The sequence below is a fragment of the Anarhichas minor genome, unplaced genomic scaffold, assembly GCF_050575085.1.
Source record: "Anarhichas minor isolate MPS153535 unplaced genomic scaffold, ASM5057508v1 ptg000007l, whole genome shotgun sequence".
NCBI classification, from domain to species: Eukaryota; Metazoa; Chordata; class Actinopteri; order Perciformes; family Anarhichadidae; genus Anarhichas; species Anarhichas minor.
The window spans coordinates 14,261,469-14,277,406 of NW_027466453.1; the positions used below are offsets into that span (position 1 = coordinate 14,261,469).

At 43.5% G+C, this 15,938-nt stretch overlaps 3 protein-coding genes across 4 annotated transcripts; all 3 read right to left on the bottom strand.

Annotated features, from left to right (window-relative positions):
- Window positions 1–261: 261 nt before the first annotated feature.
- On the bottom strand, window positions 262–5,454 carry uqcrc2a (ubiquinol-cytochrome c reductase core protein 2a). Its single transcript, XM_076086008.1, has 14 exons — window positions 5,348–5,454; window positions 3,990–4,091; window positions 3,730–3,879; window positions 3,567–3,631; window positions 3,412–3,468; window positions 3,191–3,315; window positions 2,629–2,726; window positions 2,464–2,521; window positions 1,998–2,093; window positions 1,711–1,910; window positions 1,547–1,627; window positions 1,385–1,461; window positions 1,123–1,276; window positions 262–574 (listed from the first exon to the last, which is right to left on the bottom strand). Exons 1-14 carry the CDS (start codon window positions 5,378–5,380, stop codon window positions 491–493), a joined length of 1,380 nt encoding a protein of 459 aa, XP_075942123.1. The 5' UTR covers window positions 5,381–5,454; the 3' UTR covers window positions 262–490.
- Window positions 5,455–6,324: 870 nt separating this feature from the next.
- Window positions 6,325–10,981, bottom strand: LOC142944848 (kelch-like protein 24). Of its 2 annotated transcripts, XM_076086009.1 has the most exons (12): window positions 10,891–10,981; window positions 10,371–10,678; window positions 10,160–10,294; window positions 9,889–10,080; window positions 9,610–9,753; window positions 8,945–9,131; window positions 8,431–8,577; window positions 8,204–8,332; window positions 7,865–8,041; window positions 7,631–7,777; window positions 7,390–7,555; window positions 6,325–7,102 (listed from the first exon to the last, which is right to left on the bottom strand). In XM_076086009.1, the coding sequence occupies exons 2-12, from the start codon at window positions 10,656–10,658 to the stop codon at window positions 6,946–6,948; spliced, it is 1,869 nt and encodes a 622-aa protein (XP_075942124.1). In that variant the 5' UTR covers window positions 10,659–10,678; window positions 10,891–10,981; the 3' UTR covers window positions 6,325–6,945. The 2 variants fall into 2 exon arrangements, with proteins under 2 accessions (XP_075942124.1, XP_075942125.1); XM_076086010.1 differs by having other exon boundaries at window positions 10,160–10,592; window positions 10,891–10,967.
- A 754-nt stretch (window positions 10,982–11,735) lies between these two features.
- On the bottom strand, window positions 11,736–14,560 carry anks4b (ankyrin repeat and sterile alpha motif domain containing 4B). Its single transcript, XM_076080656.1, has 2 exons — window positions 14,234–14,560; window positions 11,736–13,115 (listed from the first exon to the last, which is right to left on the bottom strand). The coding sequence occupies exons 1-2, from the start codon at window positions 14,392–14,394 to the stop codon at window positions 11,984–11,986; spliced, it is 1,293 nt and encodes a 430-aa protein (XP_075936771.1). The 5' UTR covers window positions 14,395–14,560; the 3' UTR covers window positions 11,736–11,983.
- Between the last annotated feature and the right edge of the window lie 1,378 nt (window positions 14,561–15,938).

Consider the following 15,938-nt stretch of genomic DNA (forward strand, 5'->3'; position numbering starts at 1 on the left):
CTCAATACTTATTCCACATGCAAAAACAGTAGAATGTGTGACATTAGCAACTTTCAATCCTGCGTGTTTGTTTTTGGCTCCCCCTAGTGGTGAATGTGCAGAACAACATCTCTTAAATGCTAAAAATAGCTGCTGCCTGAACAGCTTTTTTAAAACCACCAGATGACCCTCACACTCTGAATGAAAACCAATGAAAAAAGCAATGAAAACCTTCAGCGCATCTGGATTCATTCCGAAATACAAATCCAAGCAACAACCAGCGGTTATTACAGTCTTTAATTTACATAGATATACAGTTAAATTGACAAAAAAAAACAAAAAGAAATTCCATTTTGAATCCCTGGCTCTCTGTTGGTGCTTACAGTACAGACTACAAATGATTGGAGACATCAAATGAATTGCTGTAGGAGGCTTTGGGGTCCTATTTTCTTTTGAAGAAGCCAGGCACAACATGCCCGAGTTAAAATCAACCGTTCTTAGACTTTTATCTTCATACTTCGTCCACAAACGGTGTATTCACCAGCTGTCCACTAGCTGCCATGGTCTTCTTGCCATCCACAAAGGATTTTGCAGCCTTAAAGAAAAAAAGAGATAGTTTTAAAAATGATTAATTTACTGCTTCGTTAGTTCCTATGTTGTGATATAACTCAAACAGTACACAACTCCATTTACTGTCATTAAATACAGCACATAAGGAACAGTTTGAACAAACAAACATAAATACATCTTCATTCATACACTTCTGTAACTACACATTTCTGCATTTAGTTTTTTCTCTATTTTACACACATAATCTGTACTAAAAGTTAAATAAAAGACACATGGGAGAAGTTTTCCTTCAGGGCTTTCTGTCAGAATTCTCCTTAATATTAACTTGGGTTTATGCAACAAACCAACTTGATTAGATTGAAGAAAAGATCATGTTTTGGGTTAGAATAAAAACCTTTCTGGCAGAAAGCCCTGACGGCAAACTTCTCCCATGTGCGTTAATTTTGGTCTCCACCAACTCCTAAAAGGGAAATATCCGTTTCTTTAGCTGCTTAATGCTCCACTGTGTTCACCAGCTAGTCGCTTAATGTCTGTGATTTGGTTGAAGATAGAAGCAGCAGTAGAGACACTCACCGCGACCACAGCGTCGTGGCTGACGGCATCTACAGCCTGGAGAACAGCATCAGGGACCTGGTACGCTGCAGTGGCCAGAGCCTGAGCTCCGATCTCCTCCAACAGACCGTCAGAGCTTTCCATTGACATCAGGTACTCGGATTTCACCTGGTTCCTAGGCAGAGAAGCCAAACACACACACACACACCAGAGTCAACAACACGTTATTATTATGGTGCACGGCTGCTTCACCTCCATGTCCAGCGTCACTCGTTGAACTCACTTTGCTCTGGTGATGTCTGCGTCTGATACATTCCCCTCAGCCACATCTCTCACTTGAGCGATGGCAGCATTGATCACCTGCACACAGGACGGCAACAAGCAATTTTAGACGCAGGTTCATTCGTTTGATATTTCTTTAAAAAGGAGTGAATTCAGAAATCACCTCTCCTGCAGAGCCAGCTTGTGCAATGGTGTAGACGCCGAACAAGCCGGAGTCAGAGTAAGAGGCGTTGAAGGCTGTGGCCTGAAAGACATCAGACATTAGGAGACAAACTCCAACACACCATCCTACGACAAACAAACAACGCCGTACAGCTTGTAACTTACATCAAACGGCTGTGTGGTAGCTTTGGCGATACCCTGGCTCAGTTTGCTGGTGATGTTAGAGCCCCTCTTTACATGTGGCCCAGCTCCCAGGATCCTTTGCAGCACGCTGAAGGCATTAGCCTCTGCGCTGCCCGCCACACCACCCTCACTGGTGATCAGGGCGTGCACCAGGTCGTCATTGTTCTGCACCCGCAGCTCACCTACACGCAAACACAGACGCACAATAGCATCACGACAATAGATCTCAAAAAGGGGTGCAATGTCACGATTGAAGTTAAGAGTTTTACCTCCGCGGTACACGGCCTTAGCAGCAGGCGCTCCAGCCCCACTGCGGACACTCAGGAGCCCCTCGCCCATCTGCCTCAAGACGGAGTGCTTCACACCTGGACGCACGGATCAGACGAAACATTAACATGCACCTGAACTGAAACACGGCACTAATTCCCAGGATAGGAACATCCAGAATAGCAACATGTGCCGTCACTCAGGCATGCCGACACTTGAAGCGTTTGCTTGCGGGCTGAGTCGGCATTAAGACATGTTTAAAAATCCACATTAGTGTCACCGCTTGCCTTTTGTGTAGACCTACTACCTCTCTGTCTTGGGACAGAGGCCTGATGACATTTCACATCAACGGGACTACTATGACTTCAGAATGCAGACTAAACGTTCGTAACCAAAACCTGACGAGTTTGGAAAGCAGCAGTGACAAAAACGATGCAGTCCGACTAGACAGCACTAGCGGACACTCACCTAGTCCTACAAGAGCCATTCTGCCGGTGGCGAAATTGTCCTCAACAAATGTCTGCAGCTACAAGAAGACGATAAAGAAGGAGGAGAGGTGTGTATGAGCTGCGTACGCACTAACGAAGAATGAAAAGGCTACGTTAGGACGTCCCGCTAACTAAAGATTCATACCTGTGTAGACGAGACACGGCCGACCATGTAGTCTGGGCAGTACAGAGAGTTGCACAGGGCGTTCTTGTACGCTGCTTCGTGCAACTTCTCAATTACACCTGCGAAAGAAAACAGAAAACGCCCCGAATTACATAAAGCGTGCACCCTCCATTTCTCTTCACCTCTCCATGATACGGGTTAAATTAACTAATCACACCTCCAAAACATATACTCAAAGTTAATAACAAGAACAATTAAGACAGTTTGAAGTCTGACATTTTTTTACTGGGTCTTTAAGCATTATTATTATTAACATGAACATCAACAGCCCGCTATGAGTCTACTTGTAGCTTTCAGCTCACCGTTTTTGTTCCCTCAGGATTTAAGAGGCCAAACACGAAATTGCCAGTAAATAATGGACATGCGTTTGTCAGATAGGCCCAATATTGCTCCAATATTGCTCCAATTCAGCTGGACAAAGGTGTGCTGACACGCTAGCAAGAAAAACCCAATACAGCAATTTTAAGATACCGTTTGGTTGATCGAGGCCAACGTTTTGCTAAAGTTTATTCCGGTTACCGACCTATCTGAGGACACTGCTGAGCCAGAGCTTTGTCGACCTTCACCCTGGACGTCAGATCGTCCACCTCCCACGGCCGGAAGTCCTGAGCTGCGGTCACGTTGACCAAAAACTCAAATAATGAATCTCTGCGCACACACACACAAAGCAACGTTAACACACACACACACTGAGGCATCGACACAGGAGTGAAACAACATTACAGACTTGACATAAGGACTCACAGGTGATCTCTCAAGCAGTCCGCAGTGTAGACGGTGGTCTCCCTTGATGACGTCACACTTGGGGGTACACAGACGACCACACAGTTGGTTCAACGTAGTGGGCTACGGTTACACTGGTGTGTATTTATAGCGGGAAATGCACGTGTGTCACTGACCTCAGGCTGCCCCCCAGCGCTTCTACCCCGCGACAGATCTTGAAGGCAGATGCACCTTTAGTGGTCTACAAAACAAACAAAAAGTTGTTGAGCCCAAAAAAATGAGAGTCAACTGTCCCCCCCAAACAGTGAGCAGAGAAGAGGAGACCCGTTCATAAATTACCAGGTTTGCGGCCAGTCGCAGCACATGAGAGACGCCCTGGTTTTCCAAAGTCTCGTACCGACTCCCGGCTTTCACAAACACGCCGACGCTGGACAGCGGGGAATTGTTCTCCAGCGATGCGATCACCAGACCGTTTGGAAGCTTGGACACCTGAAGAAGCCAAAAGAAAATGTTACAGAAAACTTGTGATCAAACTGTAAAGATAAATAGGCACGTTCAGTTTGATTGCAACCGCTGCATAGTCGAGGAGCGGCACCCACCTGGACATTTTGGGGAGGGGGAGGTGCAGGCGAGGCTGACGGTCGGCCTGCGAGGGGTTCGGTCAGAGCTTCGCTCCTCCTGGCCGCGGCATAGCAACGTTTCTGTGGGGAGGAGACACCAAGTTTAAAGACAAGCGACTTCCACTGTTCCTCGACTCAACCCGACAGTGTTTCCAGGGAGAAAGTGGAGCAGCTTCAAGCAGCGCACACATTTGTGTCCAGTTAACCAGCAGACTGGAAGAGAATGTACCATCTGGCAAGTGCTTCACTAAAGCAGGCTGACATTAGAGTAACAGGACGTATAATGTTTCATAACAGCAGCTGTCACCTACCTAACTCTGCTTTAAGTACACAAGTGAGAGATCCCTCTACCAGTGGTTCGCTGAGAGGTCACCAGATGACCAACAGGAAACACTTGTTTGTTTGGCCAATAAAATCTTTTTTACATTATGTTCTTTTTATTCATAAATCACTTGATAAATGTACCACTTGTGGCCTCTAAAGGTTATACAGATAAGATAAGGACAACTTTCCGATTGACCTGGTGTCAACTCACACAAGATGCAACTATACAAGAGGTCTTAAGAAGACATTGTGACATACAGGGACAACAAACAACCATCTATTGTCTGGATTGCCAATTAATGTAATGACAATGTTTACATTATTGAGTAATAATCAGTTAGTCAGTAAAGTGTGAAAAAAAAGTCCACTTATGACATAAAAAGAAAAGCATCTATGAAACAGATTATGTTTGATAGTTTTACTTGTAAATCAGATTCAGTTTTAAATAAATAATGATCGTTGATGGCTCAACAGACAACAGTAACACCTGCACGCGACTCTAGACACTGACAGCCTGTCGTAAAGAAGGGTTGGGTGTCCCAAAGAAGGGTGTCCCAAAATGACCCGTATAACTTTAGAAACGTTACACTAAGGCCGCATGTACACGTGTCCCGTGAACAAAGTTTAAATATCTGGACGTCACTACACTATGACCAAACTAAGGGTGTAATTCACCTCGAGACACCTCGATTAAAATACGTGATACGTGAGTTCAGAGATGACCTTCAGGTTGCATCCAGCTGAACCACACAGAGAGACGAAGCTAACGCGAGACAATAGACTATGTTACAGCACACGTGCCTCGCAGTATACCTGACACTCAGTGTCGTTAGTGAATGATTCGGGGACGTGTTACTAAACGTTAGACAATTAGCTAGCCACCTAGCGAGCTAACTAGCCAGCAGGCTAACTGTGGAGCTAAACGCGCTACACAAGCAGACCGAGAGTCCACAGAGTTTATCTCCTGTAGGTCACACAGCTCAGACAAAACACGAGAACAACACGAGACTCACGGGGAGGTTGTTAAGAGACCGGATTCCTCTCATGACTCCAGAGTCTCTCCTTCAACCGGTACAGAATGACAAGATATGGCGGCGGACTGACGTATTACCCACAATCCACTGCAGCTTGCAGCCGATCAAAGATGACAGGATGTCAAGATGAACCGTTACCGCAGCTTCAAAGTTGGTCGTGTCTAGAATCATAGATGGTAACAATTACATTTAATTAATATTTCTAACGACCTATCCGATCTTGATTCTCATTATTCAATTAGAGGTATTTTCGTTTGGGCTCTGCCTCTACCATGTCTCTAGAGTTTTGCATATCCGATGGTCTTTACTTAGTAAATTCATTTTGCCTAAGTCAAAATCAAAAAAAGTACTTGAATTGCAGTGCTCTGGGGAGTTTTCTTGCAAACAAATGTTTGCATTCAGTTAATCAACAAAACTCATGTCTCCTTGAGCTCTAACAAATGTGTTGAATGCATTTCCTTTATTGTGCAAAGCTGATTTTCAAAAATAATTTAAAAACTGCATGTTTACATTCATTTTTACTTGTCAAGTCTTGTTTATTGTGAAATTACTGCAATCCTAGCTCTTACCACCACATGTAGATCAGTGTAATATTCTGAAACCGTTGTTAGGACTGTATAGGCGCGTCCTTGTGCAAATACGTAAGAAAAAGAAAAAAACACAGGGAACAGTCAAAAAACTGCTCCGTAGCACTACTAGTGGACTGAAACCTCACAGGGAACCTTTAATTAAGTCTTAACTTACTTTTTTTCCTTTCTCACTTTTTTAGAGAAAAACTAGTCTTCTGGGTTGAAACAATTAAAATTAACAAATCAGGGCTCTCGGATTACATCATACAAGTATTTGTATTTCTTAGGTTACTTGTGTTTGTTTTTTAGGCTATTTGTGAAATAGGGAGAAAAAAAAATTAAAAATAAAATTAAAAATTAAAAATAAAAAAAAACACCAGCAGTCAGTTAAGAATTAATGTTTTTATTAGAATCCACTCCATTTAAAGTCACTAAAGTTTATGACCCACATTACGTTACAAAAATATACTCAACATATTACAGGTGTAAGACAATCATTCGGAACATACAAAGTTTCATTACAAAAACACTGCTCACGTTTAGACCACTTTGACCTTTGAAAATATTCACAAGTAGATTCTTCGGATCACAAAACATCTTTTGACAGCGCAAAAATGTTCACCATTTTTTAAGGTCTTCTTCACCTCAGTTCGTTGGCTGAGAAAACCTTCAAAGATTTGAGGCGCTCGGACATTAAAACAGCACCATAAACATCCATCAGAGAGAGTTTAGACTGCTCACTGAGTTGTCAATCAGCTCCTTGAGATTCCTGATGCGATCTTGGTCACCACGCCAAAAAGACGGGGCCCTAAGTGAGGCGCATTCCACAAGCAGTCAGATTAAAAACAGACTACCGTTTGGCACCAGTAAGCGCTCAAACAGCGCTGAGCCAGGCATCATCTCAGTTGGCTGTTCTCCACAGCTCTGAGCTTTGAAGTGCACCGTCCCCGACTGAGGGCGCAGAGAATGACCGTGAAAGAGTTCTTTAAGAAAAAAAAAAAACGTCGCTCAGTTGTCGTTTGGCGTCCCGGGATAGCTGCTCATGTGGATGTCCTTCCTCAGCTGGAGAGACACGCAGCTGAGCCAGCTGCGACTGGTGGGCATCTCCCCGACGATCTCCCACGTGTCCGTCTCGTCGCAGTACCTCTCGATAGTGTCGTGATATCTGCACGTAAAAAGGTGATCAGCATTAGAAGAAGAAGAAAGGCTGCAAATGTGTCCCGTCATCGTGTTTTTAATCCACAGGAACTAAATCAGGAACTGAAAGCACCCAACTGCACCATGAGGATTAGATAAATTAGTCGGATTTCAAACACGATTCTTTGCATTTATTGTTGCATGACTTTGATGTTTGAATGGATGCAAAAGAGGACACACAAAGGGAAACCGGTAGGTCCCTAAAATGGTTCTTGGGCTCCTGCACAAGCTCCTGCCCCAGATTGGGCCCCTCACCTGTCCCAGCCTTCTTCTCCTCCCAGGACGTAGATTTTGCCATCTACCACGGCAGCACCGGGCCGGTAGCGTCGCTCTGTCATGGGGGCGCACATGGTCCACTGATTGGTCTTCGGGCTGTAACACTCCACCTTATCGGTGTTCTCTGTCGAGGCATGCCATCCACCTGGGAGAGCAAAGGAGATGTTGAACTTGATTTCATGAGAGTGGTTGTTGTGCACTATAAAGTGTGTTTACAGACCTATCACATAAATCTTTCCTTTGAGTGTGCAAGCAGCTGAACCAGAGCGAGCGATCTGCATGGGGGCGACCTCCGTCCATGCAGTGGTCTTGGGGTTGTATACCTGAGCGAGGTCTGTGCCGTCGCCGTCCTCTAGAACTGCACCACCTAGCGGGACAGAGTAACAGCCGGACTAATCAAAAATCTGTAAATCCAATGAAAAACACAACCTAGTGCGTAGCCCGTGTTTCCTACCAGTGACATAGAGCAGTCCGTCCAGGGCCACCACGGCAGGACTCGTGACGGCCATCTTGACAGACTCCGTGAACTGCCAGGAGTTGTTGTGAGGGTTGTAGCACTCCACCGAGTCCAGACGAGAGCGTCCCTCCCACCCCCCCACTGCATACACGAAGCCGTCCAGCATCACCAGGCCTGAGCGTGAGGAAGATTAATCCAGTCACTGATGATAACAACTTTCTACATAAACAGATAAAACATAACAATAGAATGCTCCAGTTAAGAGTGACACTCGTAGGTTTTCATATCAGGTACTTGAGGACAGAAGAAGTGTTTGTCGTACGGAGACTGCCTTACCCAACTCGGAACGAGCGACGTTCATGGGAGCCGACTCCATCCAGGAGTCGAAGCGGGGGTCGTAGCGCCACATCTCTCTGCTGGCCGAGCCGTCGGGAAACTCTCCTCCCGCCAAATACAGCGTGGAGTCTCCAGAGACGGATGGAAAGAAACACGTCACTGTCTGAGCGTAGCTGTTGCTCCGTCATGAATGAGTGTTAATGTAATTAAAGCTCACGTTTCCTCACCTGACACGACCAGCCCGTGTTTGCTCACAGCGAAGGGCAGGCAGGCCAGATTCTTCCACTGGTGCGTCACAGGGTCGAAGCTCTCGACGCTGCGCAGCACCACCTTGTCGTCCTCTCCGCCAACCGTCACTATCACTTCAGCTGTCCCTGTCATGGCAACAGGAGCAGAGAGGAGTGAGCCGAGGCCTTTGGACCACAGACTGTGGCTCTGGACCAGTAACGTAGTCGTGTGTGTGTGTGTAGGGCTGCAACTTGTGATTATTTTCATCATCTTGTATTTTTTGTAGATTGTCTCACAGTCACTTAGACCTCCTTTACACCGTACAATAAAATCCTCAATGCGTTTTTGGTGCATTTACACCAATGCACGGTGTAAAGGGGGTCTAAAATACAAAACTAGAAAGTGCTTATTTTCCAAGTGTAGCCAAAGTAAACGCAGTAGATAGACAGATGGACAAAGGTGCAGCCTCTACCCTTAATATAAAAACGCATGCGATGTTGAGTAGGTAAACACCTGTGAACCTGCGCAGCCTCGCTCTGGGGCAGTAGAGCTCTCCACGGCGGTCCTTCAGCAGCATGTAGTCCTTCGCCTCAGAGATGAGCTTCTGGCAGCCCTGGTTCTCCTTCACCACATCCAGAGACTCGATCACGTCGTGGAGGTAGTACGGGCTGATGAGAGGCAGCCGGATGTGTTCGAGGACCTTTGAGGAACAACAGAGATCTGATGAACCGCCACGGTGACAGCTATTATTTCTTGTTGGAAAGTCACAGATGGGACAAGATTTCAGGAAATTACTGGTCATGTAAATAACCCCCATGACAAGCACAACCGATCGCTTTTAACTTTGTCGTATGGATTAAACAAATGCAATTTCATGTGTTAATGAATGAGTTTTAGAGGTGCTGGTAGGTGGATTTACCTTTGGACAGAGCCAGGCTAGCTGTTCTTTTGTGCTAAGCTAATCAGCTGCAGGCTGCCCCCATCTTCCCCTCGGCAGGAACACAAATAATGTCCCAAAATGTTGAGTCATTTTTTAAAATATTGAGCACCAAATAAATACAGGCCTCCTGCTCAATACTCTGCTGCAATAGATGCTTGTGCATCAAATTGAGAGAAGAGAACCGTGCGCATTATAAAATGGATGCAAGCAGACATACCTGAGCTTGTTCTGAACTGACCTTCTCAAAGCTCTGTCTGCGGGAGGAACATTTATTCAACCACGACATGGCGGCCTCAAACACCATCTCCTCTTTAGGCACATTTAGGAAATCACTGGCAATGATTTCTGTCAGTTTGTCCACACACAGAGACAGGAACTCCTCCTGGTGGAGAAAAAAAAAAAAAAAGACGAGAGAAAGTATAAACTGTAATCAACTGTCCAGAATTATCCATATTGCTTTTTGACCACTGCAGCAAACACTTCATTACATAACATGCGTCCTCCATCAGCTTCTCACCTGCTGAGAAACACTGCTGAAGTGCTCGTGGATGTAGTCCATGCTGAGTTTCTCCAGCACCTTACAGGAATGGGCCTCGGCAAAGCAGTGAATGCCCACACAGTTCATCTCGTCCATCTGACGCTTCATGAAATGACAGCAGGCTTCTCGCACGTCCATCACGTCCAGCAGATTAGCTGCTGCCAGCAGCGCCTGGGACCAAATGAATCAACGTTTCAGAAAACGTACTCTCCAGGAAGGGAGGATAAGAGGATAAGAGCAGAAGCTTTACCTGCACATTTGCTTTAGAAATGTAGACCTCTGATGTGTAGGCGTAGCTCACCAGCATGCCAATCATCTGAGGCTCAACTCCATTGATGGCAACGCGCTCCTGTTTGGACTCTATCAGGTCAGTGGAAAACATGGCCTGAAGGAGAAGGAAAACAACCACAACTCATACCACATTCATTTAACACGTGCACTCCTGAAGCTGTGTTGTTTACCTGGAAGTAAGAGCTGAAGGAGGCCAGCACAATGCGATGGCAGGGGAACTCCTGTCCTCCACAGCACAGGGTCACATCACAGAAGGCGTTGTTGAGCCGCAGGCTGTTCAGGCCCTGCAGCACGGTGTTGGGGTGCCTGGCCTCCACGAACAAGTAGTCCTCGCCGGTCAGAGAGGCCGGAGGGGCGGCAGCAGCAGCGGTGGAGGTGGCGGTGGGGTCCTCCTGGAAGAGGAAGTTCATAGTGGACGACGAGGGCAAACCGGCGTGGACGGCGATTATTTCAGCCATGCCTCACTTTGATAAAGAGCCTGGGAGGTAAAGCGGAGGGATACGAGACATGACAGTTAGGCCAGTTTGGCCATAGAAGCGACAAGGCGGAGAGACCATATGAGACCGTTTATTAGCTCATTATTGAAGCTTAACGAGCCGTTAGCTCTCGAGTCAAAGTAAACCGTCGTTTCGGGAAAACACAAATCAGGTACAGACGGGTGAGAGTAAACGTTCATCAATGTAAACATACCTGTTGGACACACTCGTGACCGCAGTGCGAGCACCTCTCTCTCTCTCTCTCTCTCTCTCTCGCTCGCTCTCTCCACACACACACACACACGGTTGAGTCAGACGGTAACGAACTACAATTTAAAGCCTCTCGTCGGAAGTCCCGCCCACAGGTCAAGAGAAGTTACCTCGGAGTACTTCCGGCTTCGCTTCAGCTCCTGCGCGTTTATTTAATTGAGTACTGATTTCTTTCGCTGTTGTAATTAAAGTTATTCAACGTCAAGGTATGATTATAAAACAATTGTATACAACTTAAAGAAACACTTGACATTATGCTTTATATATGTTGTTTATATGTTTTGTATTTTCTCATGTTATACTTATACACACATGGCAGTGGCTATGCATACACTTTTCCAATAGGTTATGCCTTATTTTGTTTAAACAGCATCTTTAATGCTTGTTTAAATGAGCATCTCGTTTTGAACTGTAGAAGAATAAGATCCAAATCTGGTCATCACAATTCTTTATGCTGTGAATGTGCGTTCAAATTGATGACTTTTCTTTCTTTGCTTGTGTCTTCCTCACTTGAAGTAAGGACCAACATTTTGTCCCCAAATGGAAGGTGAGTCCTCACAATGTGACTGTGTGACCAGACCTATGTCCCTACAACATAGTGAAAACTAGGGGACACATACACATCTTATTAACTTGGAGACAGTATTTTTTTTATGTTTCATTTATTTGACATTATGTTGTCAACTGCAAAAATTTGTAAAAATCAGCCACTGACTCTGTTATCTCATTTATGGATCAAAACATCTCTTGTTTTTATCTATACAATGATGATGTGGATTTCAGATCAAGTCGCTGGAGGTCATGCCGTTTGTAAATTGGTTGTAACATGGATCATTTTCTATTAACAGATTATCGAAAAAATGTTATGGATTAGAAATTTGAAACTTTACGCTGTAGAAATTGTTGTTTAGAGAAACAGTTTGCCGAATCATCTTTGTTTTATTCAGAAAATCAAACTATTGGCTCTATTTACAAAAAGTACAGACTCATTTTAAGCTTCAAACAGGATTATTAATCCCTGGTAATGTTTTTTTAGATCACAGGCCGCTGTCCTTCATGATGCCAGGAGTCTCCAATGTGTTCTTTCTGCGAGCAACAGCTTCCAGGATCTTCTTCCTGGGTCCCAGCTGGATGCGAATGCCTTTCAGGTCTTCATCAGAGCAAAGCATCAGCGCTTCCAGGTCTAGGTGTTCTCTGCTGAATGCAAGGGCAAACTCTGGCAAGGAGATGGCGGACAAGAATGCATCCAACGGTGAGGTTTCCTCATGTTCATCATCATCCAGTCCCAGATCTTCCTGATTCCAGGGCAGATCAGCATCGCCATTCCCCTCGAAGCCTGCGTCGCCTTCCTCGACCTCAAACAACTCGTTCTGAACGAGGTAGCCGAGACTTTCGTTGTTGCGGCTCGGGATGTCTTCTGACTCCAGCCCCATTTTCTTCATGAAAATCAGACCTCCAAGACCGGGCCGATTGAAGATGGACTGTTTGACTTGGCCTGGCTCGTCATTGTTATAATCTTCGAAGCCTCCCATTCCGTCTTCATCTGACATGCCCTCGTCCTGCTCATTGAAGACATCCAGAAACTCTAGCTGCTCGGACGCTCCGCTCCCCTGTTTGAGGAAAATAACGTTCCCGTCCCCTCCCGACCTCTGCAGTGTGCCTTTATCTTTCTTCCCAAGCTTCTTCTGGAGCGTGCCTTTAACCCTGGCTGTGAGGGAGCCAGATTTATCAGCAGCAATAAGTTTGGAGAACTGCTCATTGACGCTGGACACACCGCCGTCTGAGAATGCCGATGCCATGCTGGCCTCTGAGACAGACCCAGTACCGTCCGCTACACGCTGCATTCTGTCCATCTTGCTCTGGTGCTTCTTCTTCACCTTCTCGCAGAGCTTCACGCGCTTCTCCACTTCTTTGATGGCCTCCTTCTTTAGATTGACGACCTTCTTGGGGTTTTGGTTGGTCTGCTGTGAGGCGGCAGCGTCTAGGAAGCGCACGCAGTCCATGCGGTCACGAGAAGCAGCAACGTCCATGGCTGTGTGGGAGTCATTGTCCAGGGCAAAAAGGTTAGCACCAAAGTTGACCAGGAAGCTGAGGATGTGCATGTGGCCGTTAGCCGCAGCGTGGTGCAGCGGCGTGTTTCCCCAGATGTCACTCCGGTTGGGGTCTCCTCTGTATGACACAAAAGATATATTCGATTTTAAGTAATTATCTGGAACTTTTTTTTTATTTCTTGCCACTCTCTATCACTGATTTATACCATATCATAATAATGATTCTTCCTTTATCCAGTTCATACAGGTTTCCAAAAAAACATTCATCAGATTTTTATTTTTTTATTCGATTTGATTCATCTGTGGATCTACAAAACACACTTATTAAAGGGACAAAACGATCAAATATTTATTCCGAATATGGTCCTAAGAAGTGCAAACATAAAACACCAGATTCAAACAATAGAATCTTGAAATCAAAAGTACCTCGGTGTAAACTTATAAAAAAAGACTGGTCACATAACTACACAAAAATACAACAAAATAGAGTTCAAATACACGCATTTCCCAAAATGTCAAAGTATTCTTTTAAATGTGAGGTAAGACTTTGACATAAAGTCTTTCATATACAAAATATAATCACAACATAATAACTAAATAATATCAAGCAACCTAATAGGTAAACTATTAAGATTTAAAGTCCTTCTGTGCCGTGCCTCATCGCCACAGCCATAAAAGTGCAACAACTTGTCATAAATCCCACAGACCAAAGCGGAAAAAAGCTTCTATCAATTCTGGCCACGTAGGTTATGCGTGCGTTACGCCCTACTAGATATCACACGTTTTCTGAACCTAATGTTTCAGTAAGAATGTTGTTCTAGATTTAAGCCCGTCTCTTGTTGTGATGAGTGAAGGCAGGAGGTTGGGGTGGTGGGGACAAGATAAAGGGCTCTTTTGTTGCAGACTTTCTTTGGCTGATTAAACATTTGGCTCATGCTCATGGGGCAATTAAGTTTTAGCTCATTATATTATGCTGAAAAATGTGTTGGAAAAACCCAGACGAAGCCAAATAACTGTTAAGGCATCAAACACATCACTTTTCAGCCATTATGTTCTATTTAGTTTAGTTTAGTTTTAGAGCATTATACATTATATTATTAATACAATATTATAGTAGAATTTGCTAAAAACTAAACGATTTCTATAAACGTCAGAGAACTGAGGTGATAATCATGGAGATAAAGTTATCTATGTGAAATGAAGCCAAGGAGGTAAAGAGGAGTGTAACATGCTTACTCTCTGCTGCATATGAGCTGAAGCGCATCGATGTGTCCGTGGAAAGCAGCGAGTAAAGTGGGAGTCATGCCATCGTCATCCGCAGTGTTCAGGTCCTTCCTCGTGGCCTCTTTTAAGAGGTCCAAGTATCCATCAATCGCTGCTTTGTGGTACCTAGACATCTCTTCACCAGAACAGAAAAGGTCCAAACAAATCTGCCGCTTTCTTTCACTCTTTCCTCCCACACGCCAAACAGATTCACAGAATGACTCGATCCGCAGACCCGAGCAAACAAAGTGGTCACTGGGCGTCAACGGATCAGCAGCTCAGAGCCATAAAACAAAAGCAAAGTCCAGTTCACTGCTGGCAGCTGCACAATTTAGCTACAGCTCGAGATCATCATCAAGCGTCATTTAAAGCTTGGTCACAGCAAGATTTCCAGGTGATATAAGTGTAGTTTTGAGTCACCTTTTCTGCTACTTTACAATACTTCTTTTGACTCTGCTACATTTATTTGTACAGTTAGTACTTACTTCACTGATTAAGATTCACAGAATACAATCATTGTATAAAAGATGACACTTTATGAGATATTAAAGTGTTAAACAGTGTATAAAGTAAAGTTAAAATGACCTTCACCTCGACCCGCTACAGTATTAAAGTAAGTTTAATCAGTGTAATGTTATATAAGTAATATTAACAGTGGTGAAGATGTTCAGATCTTTAACTAAAAACAAACAAAAAACATTTCAACAATCATGTCAAGTTTTCTGCATTCAGAATTAAATTCAAGTAAACATACTGTTCTTATCTACAAAATGCTCATTTGCAGAATTATTATTTCTTATTTGTATTATGTATATGATATTGGATTAATCCTACTTATCCATAACCATATAAGCAGTATTTTAATGTTGTACATGCAAAGTTTAAGCTAATTTAAAAAAATTGTAATACTCTGTTAAGGTAACTGTGTTTTATTTGTATAATATGAATGTAAAATTATTGTCTGCAAAGTATCTTGAACTATAGTTGTGAAATAAATCTATTGGAATTGAAAATACTTAAATAAAGTACAAATAAGTAAAATCTAAGTAATACTTGAGTAAATGTATTTACTTTGATTACTACTTTTGCTTGAATAACAGATCTCAATCATACTTTCTCCACTGGGGATTTGTAATATTATATATATATATATATATATATATATATAATATTTAAATAGTTCATATTCATTTGGCGTTCCCTCCAGGCTCTTGAAAATAAATCACTAAGCACTAAAATAATATCTTTCGAAAGACACAGGTCATGCAGATTTGACTGATTTCAATTCTTATTTAACGAGATGGATGTATATTTCATTTTCTTGTTTTATTAATAAGTAAAAACTTGGACTTACTGAACTATTCAAATATGGCATGACAATTAGATATGTCAAAACATAAAAAGGTAATATCTAATTATATCTTTTATTTGAGCTAATAATTACAATTTTATGTTTAAAAAAGTCAGCAAACAAGTTTTTAAAAATATTACAATATTACAAAAAAAAAAAAGTGTCGATTTAAAAAAATGTATTATGAATTATTTGTGTTATTCTTAATTATTTTTAATCCACCACTGCGTCATTAAGTGGCTGTAATGCACGTTAACGGCGAGCTGAACGCCATTAGAAGACGAAGAAGAAGAAGAAAAAAGAATAACCAACGAAGAAGAAGTTGTC

What these genes read in the sequence shown, in the direction of transcription:
- uqcrc2a (XM_076086008.1), bottom strand. Translation starts at nt 5,380, where the DNA reads ATGAGAGGAATCCGGTCTCTTAACAACCTCCCC. An exon ending in GGTCTCTTAACAACCTCCCC is followed by an intron (nt 4,092 to 5,347) that starts GTGAGTCTCGTG and finishes TCCTCCCCACAG; the next exon opens with AAACGTTGCTATGCCGCGGC. An exon ending in AATGGCTCTTGTAGGACTAG is followed by an intron (nt 2,094 to 2,463) that starts GTGAGTGTCCGC and finishes CCGTGCGTCCAG; the next exon opens with GTGTGAAGCACTCCGTCTTG.
- LOC142944848 (XM_076086009.1), bottom strand. Translation starts at nt 10,658, where the DNA reads ATGGCTGAAATAATCGCCGTCCACGCCGGTTTGCCCTCGTCGTCCACT. An exon ending in TCAGCAGTGTTTCTCAGCAG is followed by an intron (nt 9,754 to 9,888) that starts GTGAGAAGCTGA and finishes TTTCTCCACCAG; the next exon opens with GAGGAGTTCCTGTCTCTGTG. An exon ending in CGGACTGCTCTATGTCACTG is followed by an intron (nt 7,778 to 7,864) that starts GTAGGAAACACG and finishes CTGTCCCGCTAG; the next exon opens with GTGGTGCAGTTCTAGAGGAC.
- anks4b (XM_076080656.1), bottom strand. Translation starts at nt 14,394, where the DNA reads ATGTCTAGGTACCACAAAGCAGCGATTGATGGATACTTGGACCTCTTA. An exon ending in CAGCTCATATGCAGCAGAGA is followed by an intron (nt 13,116 to 14,233) that starts GTAAGCATGTTA and finishes TGTGTCATACAG; the next exon opens with AGGAGACCCCAACCGGAGTG.